General features: G+C 31.0%; 1 protein-coding gene and 1 long non-coding RNA gene across 3 annotated transcripts in view; one reads left to right on the top strand and one right to left on the bottom strand.

The window, feature by feature from the left end:
* The window catches only part of sas (stranded at second), a 50,989-nt gene extending 28,792 nt beyond the window's left edge, over nt 1–22,197 (top strand). Inside the window, exons 9-13 of the mRNA XM_087413221.1 lie at nt 6,115–7,495; nt 14,515–15,028; nt 15,327–15,687; nt 18,898–19,088; nt 20,857–22,197. Of these exons, the coding sequence (XP_087269347.1) occupies nt 6,115–7,495; nt 14,515–15,028; nt 15,327–15,687; nt 18,898–19,088; nt 20,857–20,949 (2,540 nt within the window). The 3' untranslated portion in view covers nt 20,950–22,197. The remainder of the gene's footprint in view (nt 1–6,114; nt 7,496–14,514; nt 15,029–15,326; nt 15,688–18,897; nt 19,089–20,856) is intronic.
* A 1,230-nt stretch (nt 22,198–23,427) lies between these two features.
* Nucleotides 23,428–24,766, bottom strand: LOC147907370 (uncharacterized). Of its 2 annotated transcripts, none has more exons than XR_015547484.1 (2): nt 23,770–24,766; nt 23,428–23,726 (listed from the first exon to the last, which is right to left on the bottom strand). It is a non-coding gene; the product is annotated as an uncharacterized LOC147907370 (long non-coding RNA). The 2 variants fall into 2 exon arrangements; XR_015547483.1 differs by having other exon boundaries at nt 23,428–23,711.
* Between the last annotated feature and the right edge of the window lie 819 nt (nt 24,767–25,585).

Here is a 25,585-nt window from a genome sequence, read left to right as displayed (position 1 = left end):
TGAGACAGAAATTTTCTGCTTTAAAGTGTATTTTACAATTTTCCACGCGAAACGACTCCCACCCCATCTCCCCCTCTGCTTGTAGGCGTACGACTTCCTCTAAAGGGCGCACGACTTTCCGAGATCAATCATTTCTTTAGAACGTTGTGCGTCTTAAGCAGGAAGGGGGGAAGGTGGGGTGGAAGTCGCTTCATATGGAAAGTTGTAAAATATACTTTAAAGTAGAAAATTTCTGTTTCATATAGTAGAAAAAAAATATCATTTTTTCAAATTTCTTTTGTTAATAACTTTTTAACGAATAACGAGCGACGACTGAAACTTGTTGGAGGTTACTCAGAATCATGACCTTGGAAAACATATATCATGGTCAAGATCATTGGGAAGGAAGGAGGTCCCTTATCTGGAGATTACTTTATCTCGTTGCAAGGAACCAATCAAATGTTCCTCTCTTGATTTTTTTCTTTCAGAATGAATATAATGTTGAAAAGAGGGAGATCCGATAGCGCACTCACTAATTAGTTAATATAAAATAAAATATTTTCATTGATAAAGTAGTGAAAAAATACTATGCACTGATCAAAGTAAATGGATGTGTGCTATCGGAATGCTACCCAATAAATGAGAATGAATTGAAATGGATAGAAATGAATTCATTTCGACATTTCCGAATTCACGCATCTGAATTTTATGAATCCATTTGAATTCATAAATACATCAACATGATAAATATAATAGTTCTTTCGTATTTTAATTGACATTTCAATTCAAAAATAATATAATACAGACATAAATACAAACTTAATAATTTTAATTAAAAAATAATATAATATGGACATGAATTATCCAAGGTCAACATGATACTTATGTCGTACATAAATTAACCATATATAAATACAATATCTTAGTTCAAAATTGAATAAGAACAGTCTCGTTTGAATTCACTTCAATTTAAAAAAAATTCAACCTAATTAATGTACAAATTGTGAATACATCACAGTTCAAAATTATAAAAATACACATTTTTGTTTGAATAAAAAAAATTATGATAGAAATATGTAAACCCTGAATTTATATCTGAGTACTATAAGTATAAGAATAGGAATATTCCTGTTTCGATCGAAATGAAAATAAAAATACTGTTTTATTTATAAAGAAAGAATTATAAATGTTCATGAATAGAAACAAATTTATTCCTGAGATATCAATTCATTTCAATTCATTTCAATCCAGTTCTAGCCTGTGAAGCGCAAACTTAGATAAATTATGCAAACTTAGATAAATGAATTGCAATTTTTAATTTCATTCCATTCTCATTTACTGGATAACGGAACCTTCCCGTTAAAACTGTAAGAAATACAAAACATTTACTATAATAAAAGTTGAATGGTTGCAAAAGTACTATATAACTATAGTAAAAACTTTTTTTTATTTTTTTATTATGTATTCCCTAATTTTCAAAAAATTTAAATTTTTTACGACGAAACTTACAAAATTGTTTTACATTGAAAACAACGATGTATATTATAATTAGGATTCTGATTTTATTCCGTTTTTCGAAGATACATGCTCTGTTTATATTCGCTTTCAGAAAAACTTCTAAGTATGCACTTACTTGTAAGTATTTACATTGCATGTAATTAGCATATTCGTTTATTAGAAACGTTTTTCCGAATACACGTGTTTTAAGTCAGGATCTATATTATATATTTAAACAGGTATTATATATTTAAACGAGAATACATTTACATATATGTTTAGCACATTCATCTATAAAAACCGTCTTGTCGAATATTTTAACGTATTTTTTATAAAATTAAAAATCAATTTTATTTGTTTTGCATTTTCTTATAGTTTAATATTTTAAGGGGCACACGCTACGCGCGCCATTTATTCTTTAAGTTACCATTGCGTGTGTGCGTGCATGTGTGTGTATTAAATAGAATCTTTTTTCATGAGCCCACATATTCAGCTATATGGGGTCTGGAATTTAAATATCAAAACTCCGGGAGTGTGTAAAGAATCGATAAACTAAAAAAAAAAAAAAATCCTATAGAGATATGTTCGTTTTTGCTTCGTTTTAAAGAAAATCGCAAAAAAGACAAAGCTTTTCATTTTTGTACATTCTCATTACTTATTCACGTTGCATTTATTCTCTTGCTTAGATATTGTTCAAAATGTTGGTCTCTTGTGTCTGTTACGTTTTTTCTAGCAGTCTATCAACAGTATTATGTATTACTATTTATTACTATTATTAATTCTGTAATAATTCTGTTGTTATTTTGCATAGTATGTAGCAGACATTTAAAAAAATCTGCTTTCTACAGATTTGGCTATTTGAGTATATAATATTTGTAAAAACGTTTCTAATAAATGGATATGCTAATTATATGTATAAAAGTATATTTGTTTAAACGTATAATAGCGAGCCCTAATTATAATCATATTCTGAAAAATTATTTTTCAGAATATGAACAAGAACGTTTCTATATGTGTTTCATACGTATTTGTCTCATATCGCGATGGTTGCACGAGATAGCAATAAAGACAAATACAACTTAGAGACCTTTAATCAGAGTCTGGCCATCACATACGTTTTATCAAATCTCAATTTGAAACATTGTGATTCGTTTTTTCCCTATGACGTGTAACGATGCACCCCTACAATGGCATCGTTCTTAACATTACCGACTCAAATCTTTAGTTAACGACCTTAACGTACAGCACTCCAAACTTGGAGCTTTGCCAAGCAAGCGCAAAAACCACCGAACCAATCACCGAGAACCAGTTTTTCGCGACTCCGTGTCCTGGGAAAAAAATACCGAAGAAAACCGGAAAATTACGATACGATCCGACAGCGCAAAATAAAAACGACGATCGCGACCAAAAAATCCTATTCCATTCCCGATTACCGATCCCGAATGAATCAGCATTCCAAGAAATCCGCTAAGCAAGCGCGACCACTATCCGATTCCTAGACGAACAGTGAGTAGCGAGAAAAAGGAGTAGAACATATTCTGCCTCCGCTGAACATTCTCAGCAGTGAAACTTTCGTTCTTGTCACATCGGCGAACTGACGAAAAAAAGTAGAATGTACTTTGTCTCCGCTGATTCTTAACAGTCGATGAGCCAGCTCAATTCCGTTCCTGCGCATCAGATTATACAACGGTTTTAATATGCACCCAGTGCACACACCAGTATTCCCAGCCGAAATTATTGAATGTAATATTTGATATATATAATGTATAATGAATGTAATATATTCCTTAAAAATTGTTGATCAGAAAAAAAACACTTTTAACAATTTTATTGTTGTAAAATATTTCAAAAAATTGCATGCAACAAGTTTAGAATCGACTTTCATTATTATTTAGTTAAAATGTGTATGGAAATTCTCATAATACTGTACCTTTTACTGTTATAATGATGTGTGATATTGACTATGTATTTTTAAATTTATATTGGTTTTTAAACAACATTTGCTCAATATATCTTCAACGCATGCCAATATATGTATAATTAATATTTAACTAATAAGATACATACTGGCCTATATTATAAAGTCATAAGTATTAAAATGTTATACAATAAGGTAAAAAAATATATCTTGAATGTTCAGTTACTTTCAAAAAGTTAATATAATCTTACGTAAAAAAATTAAATATAGAAGTAGATCGTGCTGAATGAGCTGCCATACGCTCAATTAGCAAAGAAATATTTTTTAAACACTTTTTTTTTTATTTTAACAATAAGAAAATATTTAAAAACATTGAGATTAATTCCTATTTTTCATTAAAAAATGATTTTAACATTGTTAAAAAACATTTCTTTAACATTCAACAAAACGTATTTTTAATATTAAATAAATGTTTTTTAACATTTTAATGAATAGTTTAAGGAATGAGAACCGAGAACTGTTAAAATATTTTATTTACTTCATCTTGGAGCCCAATTTTAAGAGTTTATCAATTTCAGTATTATTATTTAATTATAACATGGATGAAAAATCTCATTCTATGTTTTTTATTCTAATATACATAGGATGTTTTTTACTTATGAAAATAAAATTCCACGGATTGGCAATTGTGTCACGTATTGCTCGCTAAATATAATTAATATAAAATAATTATTAAATTAATATAAATATTGAAGAAATATTAAATAAATTTCTTTTTAAAATTATTATTACAAATAAATTAGTGTAAAATAAATAATTAATAAATGTTAAATAAATATTTTTCCTAAATTATTATTTGAGATATTAAATACTTTTAATATTAACTATTTAAAGTATATTAATGAACATTTAATAAATATTATTTTACAATAAATTGTGTATAATTAATGAAAAATAAACGTTATAATTAAAAACCATTTTAAAAATTTTATCTGCGATTAAACGAGTACATAAGGATCCTCATACGAACAACAGTTCTTTGACACCGAACGCTGATTGGTGAAAAACAAGTAATGAAGGTAAATTTTACTCTCACTATCGATTTTTTAATCAGCGCTTGGTGTCAAAGCGCTGTTGTCCATATATGGATCCGGGCTAATTGCATAATTCAGTGCTCGCAAAGATTTGCACATTTCGAGCCGATTTCGGATATGCTATCCCCACTACCGCTCGAGGCTCGGCGGCCACTCACGTTCTAGCTCAGGAGCGCCTCTGTAGCTTAAACATGCGGAGGTCGTATTTTACATTGTTAAAGAATATTTTTCTTGCAAGATAATTTTTATTTCCTTAAAAAAATCAAATATTAAATTTTCTAAAACATTTTGTCATAATAATTCATGCCTACCAGAAACCATTCAATAATTGTTAATAAATTTACATTCATATGGAAATTCCGTGTTTTCCATATGAAGTCTTACAAAGTCTCATCAAGTAACAAAGATTTTGTATCGCAATAACTATTTTCTTTTGTAAGAAAATATAATTATCATTTTAATTAAAATGATAAAATTATATTCAGTAGAAAATAGTTATTGCGATATAGAATCCTCGTTACTTGAGACTTCGTATAGAAAACACGGAATTTCCAGATTCACGTATTTCCTGAATTTTCGCAAGTCTGTTATAGAAATTTCTCTATGTAAATGTATAACAATTATTGAATGATTTCTAGTAGGCATGAATTATTATGACAAAATGTTTTAGAAAATTTAGTATTTGATTTTTTTAAGAACATAAAAATTATTTTGCAAGAAAAATATTCTTTAATAATAACGTAAAGTGCGTTTTCCGCATGCTTACAGAGACGCTCCTGAGCCAGAGCGTCACGTGAGCACCTGGTGATTCGGCCCATATATGTAATACTACTATATTGCTAACGCAGCCTCTTTTTGAGAGTGGGGGGTGTGCCAAGATAGTGAGATAGAAAATCGACTTCTCGCTTCCACAAATCGTGTACTTTGCGCATGCGGGGAACGTATGCACGCAGATTCATGGCACGTATTGTAGAAGTTAGATATTATAAAGTATAATTAAAAGAAATACCAAGTCTAAATAATAATTGTACTTTACTTTTTGTATAGCACTTTTATATAGGTCAAATAACAAACTCAACTTCACTATTGAACACGTCAGACACAATAAACGTGATAAAATATGATAAAATAGGTTGGGAACGCACGCATGCGCATTACGAAAGTACACGAATTGTGGAAGTGAGAAGCGATCGTCTGCACCGTGATGTTTTCGGCAGCTCTTAATTGCCGTTAGCAATATAATAATATTACATATATGGCTCGGCCGCCGAACCTCGAGCTATAGTGGGGATAGCGCGCTGAAATCGACCCGAAATGTGCAAATCTGCGAATACTGGCACGTGCTACTTAAATAGCACGTTTTCTTTTATTGCGTTACAATATAATGACTTTAGGTTATCTTTCTTTGAAGTTTATATTTTCCGACTACTTTACTTCTTTTTTCTTCTTGTACATACTTCGCACTGATAATGCAATAACTGAATGAAGACAAAATGCATGCTTCATGCAACGTGATTACACTTGGAAATATTTAAATTAAATTCCGCTATAAATATGCATGGATTCTAGACAACCCATGACTGATCACTGACAATTTCTGTGACAATGGAACTTTACTTATTGCAGGATTGAACGTGACGACCGCGTATTCCGGCCCCTTAGCTACAAACACATTTGATCAGCAAACAATTGACAATATCAAAAGACCGAATAACAAGTCGGAAATACTCAAGCCCAGCCAGGAATCGGAGCACAGTACCTCTTTCTTCTCGGAAAATTCAAAAACTGATAAAACCCAAACAGATACTACTACTCACAGACTTCCTCACTATCCTATGGATCCAGGACATCCTACAATATCTTATAACGGACCTTATAGTCCCGACTATCTATCCACCCATCTCAATGTAGAAGACATTTTTCATTTACCCGTTTATTCCGTAAAGCCAATGTTAAGGGAAAAATCAAAATCAAAATTTGATTCGAAAAAACCTGTAGAAGTAAGACCTCACAAAGAAATAATTGATCAGTATTTTTCTGGTCCATTAGTACCTGATAAATTTCCCGATAAAGCCACGTCGATACTTCCATATCCTAATGAAAATCAATCAAATTCATTAAACCTAAACAAATTAGCCCCTTCGCTAAAAGATCATCCAATTGATCAAGCTCAGTTTATCCCGTTACATTCTCATTTCAATACATCAGAATCAGGATTCTTATTCAGCTCTAGTAATAGAGAAAACATCTCTCAAGTTAATTTTAATAATCAGTACGATAACACAGCAATTGGTCTTCCTTATTATGATTCAATCCCCGTCAAATCCGATTTAATTGATCCAAATATAATTGTTCCTACAACTTCAAAAAAGAAGACTACACCGAATAATCCCTTTATTGATGCAGAAAAATCAAAATCATTTTCGATATTATCTGATCGGCTAAAACAAAATAAAAAAAATCCTGATTATGAGATTTTACCAGAGAAACTACATCACCTGACAAATTCGCAGCATCCTGATCTAATTCAGCTCAATCATACTCCTCCTCAAGATTACCCTAGTGTATATGACCTTCACCAACAAATCTCTGGTCAGAAACAACTGCCTAATGATCAAGCGCAATCCGTTTATTTCGGAACGATACCTACCACATCGAAAAAGACAACGAAATATCATAGCTTTTCGCAAAAAGATGAAAATGGACAGATCACTTATCACATTCACACGCCCAATATTCCAAATACTCCTCAGCAAATTGAGGAACTATTAGCACACATCAATCAGCATGATCCCAATCCAGGACCCTTTCAAGATTATTCCAAAAAACCTGCTGTACTTTATAATGTTCCAAATAACCGCCCGCTGCCAACTGTACCACTTCATATAGATGCTCAAATATCACATTCAGGACTTACGCACTTGAATCATCCGCTCGCAGCACAAACGTCCAGTCAATCAGGTTCGTTCCTGATCATCACAAAAAATAATATACAGAATTTTTATTAGCAACCAGAAATGAACTGATATTTCTTGCTGAAAAGTAAAATAATACTTTTATTACCAACATTTATTGATTGTATAAGTTTTCATAATTTATAAAACTACAACATTATATGCCTTTGTAACTATATCCCAAAATTTAAACTTCTACGAAAATCCAATTATATAGATTAATTATTATATTAAGAAATTAAATTTTATTATTTAATTGCATTTTCATTATGCAATTTACAGCATTTTTCTTTTAATTGGTTATAATACGAATATTATTTACATATATGTATATATTACATATACAAATAGTATTTCATTTTCAAAAAAAGTTATTTTAAGTTTCGATAAGGAATATCGTCACATATATTGCAGATATATTTCTCAAGAAATTTTATGCATTTACATAAGAAACTTATACTAATGATCTTGAAAAACATACATTGCAGCACATATTTGCAGTTAAAGACAATTGCTGTGATCGTGAAAAAATCTTGAAATTATAAAAACATGTGAAGATGAGAAAATGAATAATAAGATTAATTAAGTAAAACAAGAGATAATGAGCCTGGTACACGATGTAAATGCAATTTAATTACCGTATTCGATGACACAACATTCCAAAGTCAGGACAGAGTCTACCTCTCGTATATATGCCCGTGTTGCGCACGTACATGCACAGATATATGGGACCTACAATTTAACCGCGCCGATTTCAAATGGCAATTTTGGTAATAGATATTCTTGATTAGAGTCATTCTAGTAAAAGTCGAAACGTAAGCAGTCCTCTTCATGACTGATGCTGCCATTTTTCAGTTTATTAATGTGTTAGAATAGATGAGAGCAATTTTTATAAGATGCAGATAGGTTCGATGTTTTTCAAGATGGTGACGCCGATTGTTTCGCTTCGGTCCGAGTGTTAATTATTTTAAAATTATCGCCAGTCTAATATTGGCCGTATTGAGTTCCTTCTTATTTTTCTAAGGCAAGTGTCGTTTATTAAAAGAAGAGTAAGAATTATTAAGACTGAAACATGGCGTCCTTGCGGTTTTGTATCTCCACTTACTGAGTGACTCTACTCTTAATGATTTGCCAGACCGAAGAGAAGCTACGAGTGAAAATTTTTTGAATTTGTCCATGATCCAGAAGAAGACTTCCATCATGAATCTGTCGGGAAATCGAATTCGAGTCCTCTAGTATGATAGATTTGCGCGCTGTCCACTACCCATACAGCATCGAAAGTTTTCAGAAATATCTCAAAAATAAATTCTCAAAAATATTTCAATTGAAAAGTTGTAAAACATTTCATAAAAATTGCGAAATCTGTCTGTAACATTTCTGAGACAGCTCTAAAATAGCAAAATGTCCGCGATTCTTGCACATGAAATCTTGAAAGGTTGATGAAATCATAGAAAAAAATCTACAATCTTTTTGAAATATTATCAAGGAGGTTTCAACCATTTCTAGTACTACAAAAATAATATTCAAATATATACTTGATTGATTTTAAATAATATTTAAATTTATGTCGACATAAAAAATTTGAATATTAGGGGTTTGCATTAACAGCCGCTGTTTTTTCTTTATATTTGAGCACTTATTTCAATAACAAAATATATGAATACCTCAATCAAAGTATTTTCCCTCGGAAGCTATGACTTTTTGCCACTTTTCAGGCAGAAGTTGAATTCCACGAAAGAATAGTCTGTCTTTTGAGTCAATCCATTCAGCAACCCAATTTTCGACTTCGCTATAATTATGGAAGTGTGTATCTTCTAGAGCATGTTGCATCGATCGGAACAGATGATAATCGCTTGGTGCTAAGTCCGGAGAATACGCTGGGTGCGGGAGAACCTCCCATTCGAGATCTATCAGTGTTTGTTTCACGGCTATAGCAACATGCGGCCGAGCGTTATCATGGAGTAAAATCACCTTTCGACGATTTGATGCAATTGATGGTCGTTTTTGCATCAAATTATCATTCAAACGTTCCAATTGTTGTTGATAACGCTCGGTGGTGATTGTTTCGTTCGGTTTAAGCAGCTCATAATACACGACACCTTCCATATCCCACCAAATACAGAGCATTGCTTTGTGACCGTGGATATTTCGCTTTGGAGTCGATATTGATAGTTGGCCAGGATCAACCCATGATTCTTTGCGTTTTGGGTTGTTGAAAAAGATTCATTTTTCATCGCCGATCACGATACGCCACAAGAAACTCTTCTTGTTATGCTTTGCAAGCAAAGAAATTGAGATGTTTAAACGGTTGGCAATGGCATTTTCCGTCAATTCATGTGGCTGCCATTTTCCTTCTTTCTGAATCTTTCCCATAGCTTGTAAACGTCGAAAAATAGTTGATTTATCTTTCGATTCGACTTTCAGTTGTTAAGACAATTCTTTGAGTGTTTGAGCTGGATTTTCTTCCAATAGAGCTTGCAGTTGTTCATCTTCGAATTTTTTCGGTTGACCTGTTCGTTGTTTGTCATGAACGTCACAATCACCACTTTTGAATCGTCGAAACCAGTCTCTACATACTGTTTCCGATGGAGCAGATTCACCGCAAGCAATCGATGAGTTTCAGCTGCACTTTTTTTCAAATCAAAATAGTGTAAAAGTACACATCGGAAAAACAACTTATCACGTTCCATTTTAATTCAGTTATAGAAAAGCACATATGTAAACAAGGATGACGTCTGTTGACTGAATTTTAGTAGGAAATGTTCACATTTAAAAATGATATAAGTAGCAGATGTCTCTGACCATAGCATACGCAGCTGCCATCTAAACGTGAACAGTGGCTTTTAATGCAAACCTCTAATATATTGTTATATTTGTTATATCAATTAAACATATGTTTATATATCATTTTTGAAGTATTTAAAATTTATTGAAATTTTCGTGTGTGTTTACAGGTTACAAAATTTATTAATAAATTTAAAGTATTTCTCAAAAATATAGTAATTATATCGCCAACTATTTTGATTAATTAATCATATTATATGCATAAGCACTCATACATAATCATTATTAAAAATCACACCTGCAGTTTCCACACAATATCATTATTCAAAAGTTTTTTTTAATTAAAGTAGAACAAATCACAATATCATCAAAATAATGTTAAACTGAATCAAAAAATTGATTAATCAAAAAATGACTTATAGTAAACATTTTGGAGCCATTTTAACATTATAATCATTTTTTGTTCTGTTTAAATATATTTTTAAATATAATTTATTGCATATGATAGATTTTAGTAACATTTCTGTTAAAACATTTCATATGACATATTGCAGAATCCTTTCAGAATTGTTGCATATGAGATGTGAAAAATTGAAACGTTTCTGAAAACTTTCAATAATTGGTGCTGTATAAGCATACTCGTGCTCTAATTAACATACTACAAGTTTCACAATTATTGTCCAAATTTTTTTCGATTTGAATCGGATCATCTTCAGTGAACATAAAAACTTAGAAAATTCATAGAATCGTACAAACTTAGTCAAAAGATTTAGATAATAATTGTAGAAATAATACGATAATTAAATTGAACTTATAGGCTCTCATTATCTCTTATTTCACTTAATTAATTTTTCTAATTCTCTTAACTACATTTAGACTGATTTCTTAATAATAAAAATAAATTATATCGTGTATGTGGACACTTTGTAAAGAAATATGGTAAGATTCAAGTTAGGAATATTAAAGCAAATAATTTGTTTTTTAAAATAATTAAAATAGTATTAAAAAAGGAGATATTTTATAAAAGGCAATTGAGCAAAATTTATATTAAAACGTAAAAAAAAGAAACAATTAAAAGCAGAGAAAGAGATAAAATAATATTAATTTTTAGTTTTGTTGTTTTACACAGATATATTTTGAATGTACTAACACGATTTTTTGTTAAAAAGTTCATCTAATTGAATATAAGTCATAAACTATAATTTTTCTAACTTTTGTTGAAATGTCATATCTCGATATTCGTATGCATCGTCACCAACTCTTAAAAAGAATTGAATTTATATAGTTGCAGTTTATTTTTCAGTCTGAAATTAGAACAGAAATAATAGAAATATGGCACAGAGTTTTGAGAGTTATAATCAACCATTGTTAACAAAATATTCGGGAAAAGATTTAATCCATATTGAAGCGAAAATAATAATTTGCCATATATATCTTGCATATTTCTAAATTTTAACACAGATAGAAATTGGCTCCTACTATTCTGCTACAGACATAATAACTCTATGGCGCGTATAATAAAAGGGAGGGAAAAAAGATAAAAGTGGAATACCGATAATGCAAAGGATTCAATAAAGCCAGCACAATCTGTAAGTCAATCATAATCTGGAAGGTAACTTAGATGATACCACAGATAACACATACATCCGTTCCAAAATTGCAGTGACAATGCAACAGATAACTGTAGAGGCATTCGATGAACAGTCCAGATCGATTAGTGTTTACTGTCCAATCCGGAGTGCTTACATAGGAGAACGACAGATTCGCTAGACAGCACTACATGCGAGGTGGACCAGGGATAAAACAAATGGGTGTAGTTACAATGACTAAGCAAGTCAAAATATGTAGCCAAGATCTTTTCGACTTATCAATGTGTCTCGAAGGGGAGAGAGGGAGAGGCGAGAGAGAGAGAGAGAGAGAGAAGAGAGAGAGAGCGAGAGAGAGAGATCGAGAGAGAAGAGAGAGATAAGAGAGAGAGAGAGGAGGAGAGCGAGAGAGAGAGAGAGAGAGAGAGAGAGAGAGAGAAGAAGAGAGAGAGAGAGAGGAGAGAGAGAGGAGGAGAGAGAGCGAGGAGAGAGAGAGAGAGATGGAGAGGAGATAGAGAAGAGAGAGAGAGCAGAGAGAGAGAAAGAGAGAGAGAGGAGAGAGAGAGAGAGAGAGAGAGAGAGAAGAGAGAGAAGGAGAGAGAGGAAGAGAGAGAGAAAGAGAGAGAGAGAGAGATGGAGAGAGAGAAGAGAGAGAGACGAGAGAGAGAGAGAGAGAAGAGAGAGAGAGAAGAGAGAGAGAGGAAGAGAGCGAAAAGATAAAGAGAGGGAGAGAGAAAGAGAGAGAGGGGAAGAGAAGAGAGGAGAGCTAGAATAGAGAGAGAGCGAGAGATAAGAGACAGAGAGAGGATAGAGAGAGAGGAGAGAGAGAGAGAGAGAGAGGAGAGAGCGAGCGAGAAGGAGGGATGAAGAGAGAGAAGAGACGAGAGAGAGAGATAGAGAAGAGAGAGAGAGAGAGAGAGAGAGAGAGATATCTAGCGAGCGCCGCGCGCAGGAGATAAAGAGCTAGATCGGAGAAAGATACATCATGCAGAGTGGACGAAAATCAGAGACGAGAGAGAGACGTAATACGCGGAGACTGAGACATGAAGACAGGGGGAGAACAATACCAAAAACGAACGTCGGATAGCATAGGGGAAAGAAACCTAAGACAAAGGAATCGATCAGAGCGCAGTGCAGAGTCGGCTAATCGCAGTACAGTCTCGTGCTGGTAATGCGAGAGACTCATGCGGGCTGTACTACTCGCATGCGATATACGTGGGCGGCAGTTCGACTCTACGCGGCAAAGCGTACGCTGCAAGATCCATAGCGATCAAGGATACGGAAACTCAGCGAACTGCTACACACGAAATATACTTCGGCGAGACTAAAGGGACTCGTCGCGGGACAGCATCTCGTAGGGACGGAAACTACAGTGCTTGTCTAACGCGGGGATGGTGAAAACTCCTACGGCCGGTGCGCGTGACATGCGGGGGGCTGCGCTCTGCGCGCGCGAGCGACATATCTACGTCGATGCGTGTAGAAATGTGGCTGGACACTACATAATAGACATTACACTCAAACAGCTCTGGTGGCAGGTGAGACGAGCGGGAGGGAGGCGTAGCAAGTGCGTAAATGGGAAGGCAAGATAGGAGGGAAAAGAAGAAAACGGAGAACGGATGGGGTGGGGAAGAGGCGTCAGAAACGGAGTATCTCGTAGCTCCAACTGACGAGGACGTCGTAACAGGGGGAAACTGGCTGAGGAGCTGGGAGGAGCGATGAGGAGACGTAGGGAGGGGCTAGTCGGATCTGGCAGGGAGCGAAGCCGTGTGCGTGAGAGGGCGGGTGGACATAGAGCGGTAAAAGGGCAAATGAAAAGAAAGGTGGAAGGGGTGACAGAAGGATGGAAAGTCGCGCTCGCTCTCTTAGGTCTCGCTTCTCTCATCGCTTCTCTCTTCCTCTCCTCTTTCCTCGCTCTCTCTCTCTTCTGCTCGCTTCTCTCCTCTCTCTCTCCTCATCTCTTCCTCTCTAGCGCTATAGCTCGCGTATAGAAGATAGTATCTGAGACTCTTTAAACTTTAACGTACGCCGTCCTGAAGATCCCAGAAGTTCATAAAGAATAATAATTTTAAATATTATCTTCTGTAGTAAATTACCTATATTAAAATAAGTAAGACAGTATTAGTATACATTAAATATTATCTTCTGTAGTAAATTACCTATATTAAAATAAGTAAGACAGTATTAGTATACATGTTACCTTACACACAATTCAAATAATTTTTTTGTGTAACTATTTTCAACTCTTTGATTTATGGCAATTAAATCAAAATTTGCACCATAAAGATAAAATTCCATCTTATTAATCTCTATTACTAATCTATTCTACCACACATGCAGGCATTTTACTGAGTGCCGAAAACATACGTACTATTCCTTTTATTTTTTTCTTTAATTGAATATTTACTCTAAAATGAGACACAATTGAAGTACTATTTCGTCTTGTTCCACTAAATATGTTTATAGTACTTTTGTAATATCAGTTTGATATTTGTAATATCAGTTTGTTATAGAGAATTTTAATTCTGGATCTAGATATCTATCTAGATATCATCTCTTTTACATTTTTCTATATGAATTGATTTCTCGTAAATGAAGACGTAAATGGAGAGCAATCGTAAAAGATGGAAGTTCTCAAATTCTATTTTATTTGTGACAAGATATTCATTTTCTGTATCTTTGAATATCTTATAAGAATAATAAAATTTCTCATTTTATAGAAATTTCGATCCATCCACGTGGAAAACACAAGTGTTTGCGCCTCCTAATGACTTAATCGCAACACCCCAACTTGAGTTTGAATTAGGTGATCTAAAACCGATGACTGAATACAAAGTTAAAATTACGGTGAAACTGAAGGACTTAACAAATAGTCCAACTAGCAAAATTTACAATGTGCGTACATTAGAAAAACGTGTTGAGGTAACAACTCTGCCACCACAAATACCAATTGACGCCGAACTTAGAATAGCGGAAACGAATTCAACCTGGGTTAACGTTATATGGAAAAAATTCACGGAATACGAATTGCAATTCATAGACGGTGTTCAGCTGAGATATAAAGAATATGACAGTAAAGTTTATGCAGCAACACCATTGATCCATCGTGCAGTAACGAATTACGTAATTGAAAACCTGAAACCATCAACTACATATGAAATTGGTATTTATTTTATACCGTTCCCAGGACAATTAACAGAATTAATAAGCGAAAAAACGGTAAAGTATTTTAACAATAATTTAAATTATCTGATATTGGCGATTTCATTATTACTGAAAATATTTTATGGGATGCTAGGTTTTACAAATAATCAAATCTCTGTAAAGTTTTTTAATTAAAAAATTTTTTGCATAATAATCATCTGCATCATCTGAATATATGCTATTATATATTATTTATAATAATCATAAATACAAAATTCGGAAATAAATATTTAACGGTTATATAATATTAATTCCACGAAATAAAGTGATATAACCAAAAGGAATATTAATGTTAAATTACTATCTATTGTAGTTTCAGGTAACTACGTTTATGGAACCAGATCCTTATTCTTTCGATGTAAAAGTTGAAGTTAAAACTATCAAATCAACGGACGTAGAAGTATCTTGGAGTGGTGTGCCTTATCCAGAAGATAAATACGTGAATATTTATCGTGCAATTTACCAAAGTGACACTGGCAAAGAAGACACTAGTACCTTCAAAATTGCAAAAAGAGACTCTCATGCTAAAACTATGATCAATGACCTAAAACCTGGGACTAGATACCGATTATGGCTTGAAATCTATTTAACAAATGGCAGAATAAAAAAAAGTAATGTGCAGGATTTTGTCACTAAGCCAGGTGTTCTCTTACCGATTACCGTGGCTCAACAAGGTAACAATATTATAGACAGGCGTATACAAGGTGTCCTGTAATTCACCCGACAATGCTCGTGACCAGATAGAGTAGACTAAACTAACAAAAGGAATAAGGTGATAGGGTCGAACATTTTAATGTGCTTTTTACAGGCTGTTCTTGAGTGAAAAAAAAAAAAACGATACGTGTCTGGCCGTTTTAGTCAGTCATTGGTCCATAATTTCGAAGAAATCAATTTTTTAATTATAATAATTACTTAAAAATAATAATTTGTAATAATTTGAAAAGTAATAATTTGAAAAACGTATTGTATAAACGAAAATATCATTTTAAATATTAAGTGTTGGAATTAATTCGTAGCGTTTTACAAGTGATGGGAAGTACTTTCATTAATGTATTTTTTAATGCTCATGTGAAATAAATAACATTCTTTCATTAAAAAACGCTACGAATTAATTCGAACACCTAATAAATATTTTTATTTTTGTTTTAACTTAATGTTATTAATTTTAATTATTTTTTGATTGTAATGAAATTTCATGAAATTACATTATTAGTATTATAAATAATTAAACACTCATTTATTATTATCATCGTTATCATCGTTATCATCATCGTTGTTGCTATTCACATGAACGCATAAATAAGATTGTAATGAAAACTGTTAAAGTTTCTGATGAAATTAAAAATTGGAAGTTTCATTACAATCTTATTTATGCGTTCATGTGAATAACAATAACAACGACAATAACGATGATAATAATAAATATTCCATAATAAGTGTTTAATTATCTATAATACTAATATATAATTCCATGATATTTCATTACAATTAAAAAGTAATTAAAACTAATAACATTAAATTAAAATGAAATTTATAAAGATACTATTAGGTGTTGGAATTAATTCGTAGCGTTTTTTAATGAAAGAATGTTATTTATTTCACATGAGCATTAAAAAATACATTAATGAAAGTACTTCCCATCACTTGTAAAACGCTACGAATTAATTCCAACACCTAATAATATTTTTATTTATACAATTTATACAGTTTTTCAAATTATCACAATAATTATTTAAAAAATCGATTCCTACGAAATTATAGGCCAATGGCTGAAACGGCTGGACACTATCGTTTTTTCCGCTCAAAAATAATCTGTAAAAAGCGCATAAAAATCCCCGACCTCATCACCTGGTGTTTCCTTTGTAAGTCGAAAAGTCCTTTACCATTTTGCAATTTTCGCAATAGTTAACAAATATTAATTACTAAAAATGGCTGAATATTGGTCTTCAATAATTTTTTTCTCAAATACTATCAACTTTACAGAAAAACAGAGAAGAGAGAAAAATTAGTTATTTTCTTCTCTAAAGTTCTGAGAATTTTTTCAGAATTTTTTAAGGCGATGCTAAAATCGTTTGTTTTATTGATTCAGGGACTTTTTTAATTTCAAATTCGATAATAGTGACATCTTTAATTCATTTCTTATATTATATTACATATCGTTCTGTCTCACTCAAACGCATACATCTGTTCTTATCTAACATATGCCAGCACCATCTATCGCAAGACTGCGCAAGACTACTGCTATACGACTACTGCTACAAATTTCGGCTCTGTTGACATTTCCAGTCTTTGCAAAGCATTCCTATACACGTATTTTCCACTCGGTGAAAATATTTTTCTTCTAGATTTTCAATCTTAGTTTTACAAACTCAGTATCGTTCGTTCTAGTAATGTGACCTCAACTGCAGGTTTATTTTTAAGATATGGACTCTAAAATTCTTATATCAAGCAAATATATATCTGATTGACAGCTGTACAAGCAAAAGTAAGTAAATTTTTTAACATTTTTTTCGATTTTCTCATGAAATCCAGAGCAGCTGAGGTCCTGTTTATGTGTACTTTAATTTATATAATAACACTTTTACAATTCGTAAATTTAATTCGGAGATTTTTCACCGAGTGGAAATGTCAGTAAAACAGACGACTTTAGCATCGCCTTAATACCATATTTTCTCATATTGATAAAAATAAGAAAATGCATTACTAAAATGTCCGCTTTACCTACCCACATGCGTGGTCGGGTGAATTATAGAACACCCTGTATATGATATTACTCTTTTCCTATCATATTCTCATTAACACTCTTATTTTTTAAAAAATAATTTATTAGCATTAATATTATTAAATTGCTTGTCAATTTAATATATGATATTACAACTTTAGTTCCGTTCATAATTGTGTTTCAAGATTAAAAAAGGTTTCAGCGCATGATTTGCAGAATTGAAAATGTATGTCAATTTTTACCAAAATATTTAAGCACTAAAATATGCTTTGTCCAAAAAAGGATTTCTCTTAATTATTCATATTTATTGGTCTAATCTCAAATTAAATTAATATATATTCAAGATTTAAAAATTTTGAAAGTGTCCTATCAGAACGTGGTCAATCGGAATATGGTCAATAGAAAATGCAAAATTTTTAAATATTTTTACGCTTTCTTATAAAAATTCAAAGAGGAAGATTGCACAATATTAAGTTTGTATAATGCCACTTACAATTAAAAACGTTTGCCTTCAACTTTATATAAATAAAACACGTTATACATATATCATTGCTTATTCATTTCCCCAAAAAATGTTTTAGGACTCCCACAGACGAGCGACTTTGTAGCGCCACAATCGCCGACCGTTCATACGGAACTACGGAGAAAAGTGTTAGGAATATGTTCACTTTTCTGTAACTCCATAGAATATAGGCCTTTGTTATTTTCGGTTGAAAACTTTTGTATCAGTTCATCTTTCTTCTTTTTTTTTCAGGAAGAAAAGAAGAAGAAAGATGAATTGATGCAAAAGCCAAAAAGAATAGGCCTTAGCTCTATATGAACGGTCGGCATTTTCGATTGTGGCGGTATAAAGTCGCTCATCTGTAGGAGTCCTTATATATAATTATATAAAATTATATAAAATTATATATACTCTTATATATATAATTGTATAAATGGATATATTTTATATATAATTATATATAATTTTATATGTATATATATTATATATATAAGTGTATATAATTATATACAATTATATATAAAACATTTTTTCCTGGATTATATATATAACAAAATGTGCAATCTTCTTTTCCATCCTTACTTCTTAAGAGCATAATTTTTAAAATAACTATCTTTTTATATTTTTATTATAAAGTTATGTATAGGATCTTTTCTTTAGGGAAATTTGCAACGCTTCCTCTACATGATGGAGATTACTATGGTCCACTAGTGGTAGTAGCCATCGTGGCCTCTTTAGCGATATTATCGACCTTGATTTTATCAATGATGTTAATGAAAAGACGAACAAGTAGTAAGGCTGACATATCACCTCGTAAAACAACGTCAGCATACGACAATCCTTCCTACAAGGTAGAATTACAACAAGAAACTATGGGTAATTCATCGTTATTATTATTGTATTTGTGAAGTAAGATAAACGCATCACTGCGGCCGATAAATGGCCTATCTTAATTGCTAATAATAAATACTATTTCAGCATTATGTTTTAAAAGTGGCCATTGCTGCATTTATTTTACAATAGTTGTTTTAGTGTTATAATTTTATATAGTTTTATATAGGGTGTCCGATAATTGTTCTGACAGAGTTCGTGAACATTTATAGCGAACTAAACTGAGACGGAAAGTCTTTTACCATTTTGCAATTTTCGAAATAGTTAACAAAATATTAATTGGTAAAAATGGCCGAAAATTGGTTTTCAATAATTTTTTACTCAAATACTGTCAACTTTACAGAAAAATTGCAAGAGACAAAAATTGTTTATTTTCTTCTCATAGATTTCTAAAAATTTTTTTAGAATTTTTTAATACCGTATTTTCTCATGTTGATAAAAAATTCTGAAAAAATTCTAGAGTAGAGTTCTATGAGATGAAAATAAACAATTTTTATCTCTTGCAGTTTTTCTGTAAAGTTGATAGTATTTGAGTAAAAAATTATTAAAGACTAATTTGTGGCGATTAATATCTTGTTAACTATTGCGAAAATTATAAAATGGTAGAGGACTTTTCAGTTTAGTCCGCTTTACACGTCCATGAACTCCATCAGAATAATTATCGGACATCCTGTATAAAATATTATATACATAAAAGGAGAAAATATTTAGTAAATCTTTACATTAAAAAAACACAGCTTCGATGATCTTGACTTTGGCCTTAACATATGTTGTCATCCGATAAAAAATTTTTTATACATGAATATGTATAAATATATATAAACATACATAAATATTCATAAATATGTGTATAATCATACATGAAATATGTCCATGTTCATACATCCCACTTTCTTTTGTAAAATTACTTTTTAATGTAATAGAAATAGTAATAGTGTGTGTAAACATACACTGAGAGAAAAAAAAATAGTTCTGGTAACTATTGTATAAGTTTGTCAACTTTTGCAATTGAAGTACCTGTAACTAGTTTTATAAAGTAATAGAAACTGAAGCAGTGTTGAATGTTATAAAAATATAACGGTAACAATTGTATGCACTATTACTTGGTAATGAAATAGTGACTCAACATTGAGTAGTTACTTGGACTTCATGTAAATAGAACAATTATATAACAATTACATTTTTCTAATTTAGACAAAAACTTTTTTTTAATAAAACACTTTATAGCATGTAACTAATTAATCATTGTTGAGGTAACTTTAAGGAATACACACATCCTCTATAGTCTACACATACACTTTACAATGAAACGAGGTACATGTTTACAGGTTTACATAGATTTAAATTATAAAGTTAAACACATATTTATATTGTCATCATTTATATTATCATTTATATTGTTTATTTAATAACTTTTCAATGAATATAATGAGCGACTTTTGAAGGTCACTCAGGATTATGATCTTGACATTTGTCATGCTTAAGGTCATCGGTCATTTGTCTTCCAAGATCAAGATTTATTACTAAAATTACACTTTAATTCTAAATATCTTAACTATAAAAAATTGAAAATAAAGTTACTTGAGATTATGACCTTGATAATATATGTCAAAGTCAAGGCCATCGGACTGTATTGTTAACGTAAAAGTTTGCAAAATGTCCATAACGTACATATATATTTTACTGAGATTTATGAGTAGATTAACATTAAATGTTACTTCTTTTTAGACTTGTGAGGATGCAATCACGATATCCAATAGAAGAAATAAAATTACAGCAGATCATGAAATGGCTATCATCAGTGTCAAAGAAACTACATGAAATTTTCTATGTAATTTATTAAATATATATTTATTTATATTAAAGTTATTAAGGAATGTATGTATTATATTCGTCCATAAGTATAACCATTTCAAGAGTGAATAGGACAATGACGCAATCCAGATGAATTTTGTTTACATTTGTACAGTTTACATTTATATTGTTAGAAATTATAAAATAAATAACGTATCTTTAAAAACTAACAATATTATGTAAAAAACTAACAAAATTTAATAACTATTTTTAAGTGAAATAATTAATAAATAATTCAATTTTTTATTATTAAATTAAAAGTACAAACTTAAAAACTTTAAGGGGATGCTGGAGTGACCAAATTGGGGACATTGCAAATCGATAAACTCTCCGAATTTACTGAATGGAGTAAAAAATCTTTTTAAAATAGATGCAAAATTTTGTAGTGCTGCAGTGGACTTTAAGTATACTAAAATCGAAAAAAAAGTTAAAAACCTTACATTTTTTTAACTCGTAGAGCTGTCATCTGACATAGATGTTTCTTTAATACAAAAGTTTTATAGCTCCTATGGACAAAATGATAGTTCAGCACCCAGCATTTTATGTACATAAACAATACTGAGTTTATAAAACTAAAATTAAATTATGTGTAGAAAAGTCCTCTATCATTTTACAATTTTCGCAATAATTAACAAAATATCAATTATTAAATATCACTTAATATTGATTTTCAATAATTTTTTTATTCAAGTACTATCAACTTTATAGAAAAAAAACAGCAAAAGATAAAAAATTGTTTATTTTTTTCTCATAGAACTCTAAGAATTTTTTCAAAATTTTTTATCAACTTTTTAGTATTGCATTTTCTTATTGATAATTATTTTTCCAACATGAGAAAATGCGGTACTACAAAATTCTAAAAAAATTCTCAGAACTCTATGAGAAGAACTCTATGAGAAGAAAATAAACAATTTTTTTCACTTGCTATTTTTCTGTAAAGTTGATAGTACTTGAATAAAAATGATTGAAAACCAATATTCGCTGATTTTTAATAATTAATATCTTATTAAATCTTGCGAAAATAGTAAAATGATAGAGGACTTTTCGATTCAGTTTAATCCATTTTACCTCTATGCGAGAGTTTTATCGTTATTTATCAAACACCCTGTATATTTTTTTAAATTTTACAATATGTAGACATATATTTTATACTATATAGGTACGTCTATTTTGTACATATTCTTAATTAGCAAAATAGAAATAATAAGAAACTTCACGCATTCTATTTCATTTTCTTTGCAATATTCAAAGAATTTTTTTAATCCAAATATTTCAAAAAATTATGAAAGTTGATGAAATAATGAAGTTTAAAAAATCTTATCGCGCGGTGGCAACAACAAATGTTTCAACACTTTCAACGAATACTATAATTTCTAATGAGTCCCGCACATTGGACGCGGAAACACTTGCCGCATGGCTAAATGCTACGCGGTAACCAATAAGCTTACAGCTCGATCCTCACATGTTTTGGTTATGGCGTCATTTTGCTCTGCGCGACAAGCATTTCCGCATCCAGAAGCCTTAAATGAATAGAAATAATTAATAATCATATAATTTGTAATAGACATGTTTCCACATGTGACAGCAGTTCATTATTCAAAAGCCAAAATGTTTTTTTATGTCTCTATAACAATACAGCAAAGTTTGTAAGATTTTGTACCGTAATATGTATTATAATTCATAATACCTACAACGTTCCAACGATATTACAGCTCAATCTACAATATTGTACATTTCTGCAATGTTATTGCAAATTTCTATACTGTATGAATAGCAATGCATACTTAACAAGCAACAAGACAGACACACATTGCTATCTGGGCATACATGAACATCTCTCGGAGACATTTTTAGAGATTTTAAGATTCTTTGAAAAGATAAGAAAAACTTATTGTTAATTTCAGAGAACAAAACTATAATTCAAATATTATCTTCAGGCTGTGTTCTAAAATTCACTGCCAGCGCTGAAAATCTAAGTCTACATGTATCAGAGCGTATTCAAAAGGGGGGGGGAGGGATTTTTAGAATGCAAACCCGCCCTGAAATTTTTTATCATTTCATTTTGAGAGAGTCTCGTTAGCACATATCTTGATAGTACACATCCACTCACATCAGCTGGATGTCTACAATTTTTCACTGCTTTACTAATAAGAATATTTGATTTTGAATTGGCAATGTACATATTCTATCGAATTTTTTTCTTTCATTTTTAAATGTAAAAAGCATACAACTTTACTTTACGAGTTTTTTTATGTTACATAAAATATTTTTATCTTCTCATTATAAGAATATATATATAATTTAAAATATTTATATTTATTTATATATATAATATATAAATAATTTTTAATACTTCTGTTAGTTTGAGTTTTGAAAATATACGATACAGGAAAAATTTTTGTTAGTTTTTTGTCCCGAAGAACAGAATATTTGAAAAATAAATAATTGATACATTCTTGTAGTAACTGTATTGTTCTTTTGTTCTTCTTTAAAAAAGTCTTTAAAAAAATAAGTAAAAATTACATGATGTACAAAACGTAATATTCTTCTTCTTCAAAATAAGTTACAAGGAGACATTAAAAATTGTAAATTTATCCAAATGGATTCATTAATATTAAAACTTGTAAATTATAATAACAAAATTGGTGCAGTGACATTCTTTTCAGTACAATAGCAAAATCCTTTTTTTTTGTTGTCATTCCAATTGTTTTCACTTTATGTTCCTCTTTCTATAAAAAGAGAATCTAAGAAGCATTATAAAATGTTAAACAAGGAAAAATTCAGTACCAATTTCACGATGCAGATAATACTTATTATAGCCTCAGTTACATGTTCTCATGTCTATCTCCATCGATGTGACAGATTTCCTAACCTAATAGTCTTCACTGTAACAATTAATTTATTTCCATTATGGGGCAGAGCGATATTTTATTTACCAAATTCATTAATTTCGTATAAAAATGCGAATGAACTTAATCAACATCAAAAATGTGAAGGCTAAACCCAGTAAACGAGAATAGATTGAAATGAATTGAAATAGATTCAGATTTTCTGAAATATTGAATGTTAAAATAAATGCTTTTCAATCCTGAATGCATTTTTATTCATTTATAGGAATTGCATGGAACATATCTATGCCTTTCAATCTAAAAATAAGTAATTAGTTTTTTCTGTGCACACACAACACAACTGTTCAATTCAAAATTTTAAATAGGAAATGCAGTTTTTCAATCCAATTGCATCCAATTGAATCCAGAAGAAAGTATTCGCTATTTTTAAAATACATTTGGATAGAAAAAAATTTCAATCCATTTTGATCTATTCTTGTTTGCTGGGAACTCAACAATTACTACTTTTACATTTAACTTCAATAGAACTAATTCCATAGGACGACTTTTAATATGCATTGATATAATTTGTAATGCAAGCGACTGAATTCACTAGTAATAGTCTTTTATAGCAGAAGTAATTCTCAAATTCTCAAGTCCGCTGATTCAAGTACAAATTGTCACGCGTATTCTGCTTGTCACGCTCGATAGTTCGAAGTTCAACTGGTACAGAGCTTCGCGATATCGCGGATAGAGACCGCAACGTTAGAATTAATTTGAATGATATAGTATTAATATAATTTAAATGATATAGTATTAATATAATATCAATGAAATAATTGTTATATAACATGCAATAAATGCCGTTATTGTTGTTCGTTTATTATAACATATAACTAACGAAACAATGTAATAATTTCATAACCTGATCGTATTATACAATATAAGCATATATAATATATATATATATATATATAAAGTTTTATATATATATATATATAATCATAAAGTTATATAATTATAATATAAATAGAGTGTAACATCAGTTACATTATTTGTTACTTCCGTTAGATTATATTTATATTTGATGTTTGCTGAGTTAATTCCCATGAGGCATCTTTTCCGCATTCTCATAGGTACCTAACTATATCAATTAACTTGAGAGAATAATTTGTAACTTCTAAAAACTGGAAGCCATGATAATAGTTAATACGTTCCATGTCGGATGAAAAAAATCCTGATTACCAAGTAAGGAAAATATATATTCATGACTTTTTTGAGTCACCAAACACATCTTAATTGTTTATTACTTTGACTTTCAGTTTTTGGAGTTATGGAAAAATTATCTTAGATTTTCACGTGGAATCACATCAGTTTGCTGTTATAGCATTTTGTGTACACACTTTAATATGATATATTATAGGAATCATACAGGGTATCTCAAAATATTCGTGACTATTTTGGGACTATATAGGAATAGTAATGGGGGTTTTGGACCACGGATGACTGCCACCAGGCGGCGCTGGCGTCATGGTCGCGAGAGGAATTTGTTGGAGAAGCGGGGGGAGGGGGGGAGGATAGCGCGGAAAAGATCTCAGGAGGTTTATGTAAACAGCAATGTTCGCCCTAATATGTTTATTAATAATTTTATTTTAGAAAAAATATGAAAAAAAAGGAAAAAAGAACACAGGATTCGAACGTAGATGATCTCGCATCTTACGCACATGACCACACAGTAAGACACAGAGTTCTTACATATTATGTTTATAAACGTA

The sequence above is a fragment of the Acromyrmex echinatior genome, chromosome 14, assembly GCF_024713525.1.
Source record: "Acromyrmex echinatior isolate Ae372 chromosome 14, ASM2471352v2, whole genome shotgun sequence".
Classification (NCBI taxonomy): domain Eukaryota; kingdom Metazoa; phylum Arthropoda; class Insecta; order Hymenoptera; family Formicidae; genus Acromyrmex; species Acromyrmex echinatior.
This window is presented reverse-complemented; position numbering and strand designations above follow the sequence as displayed.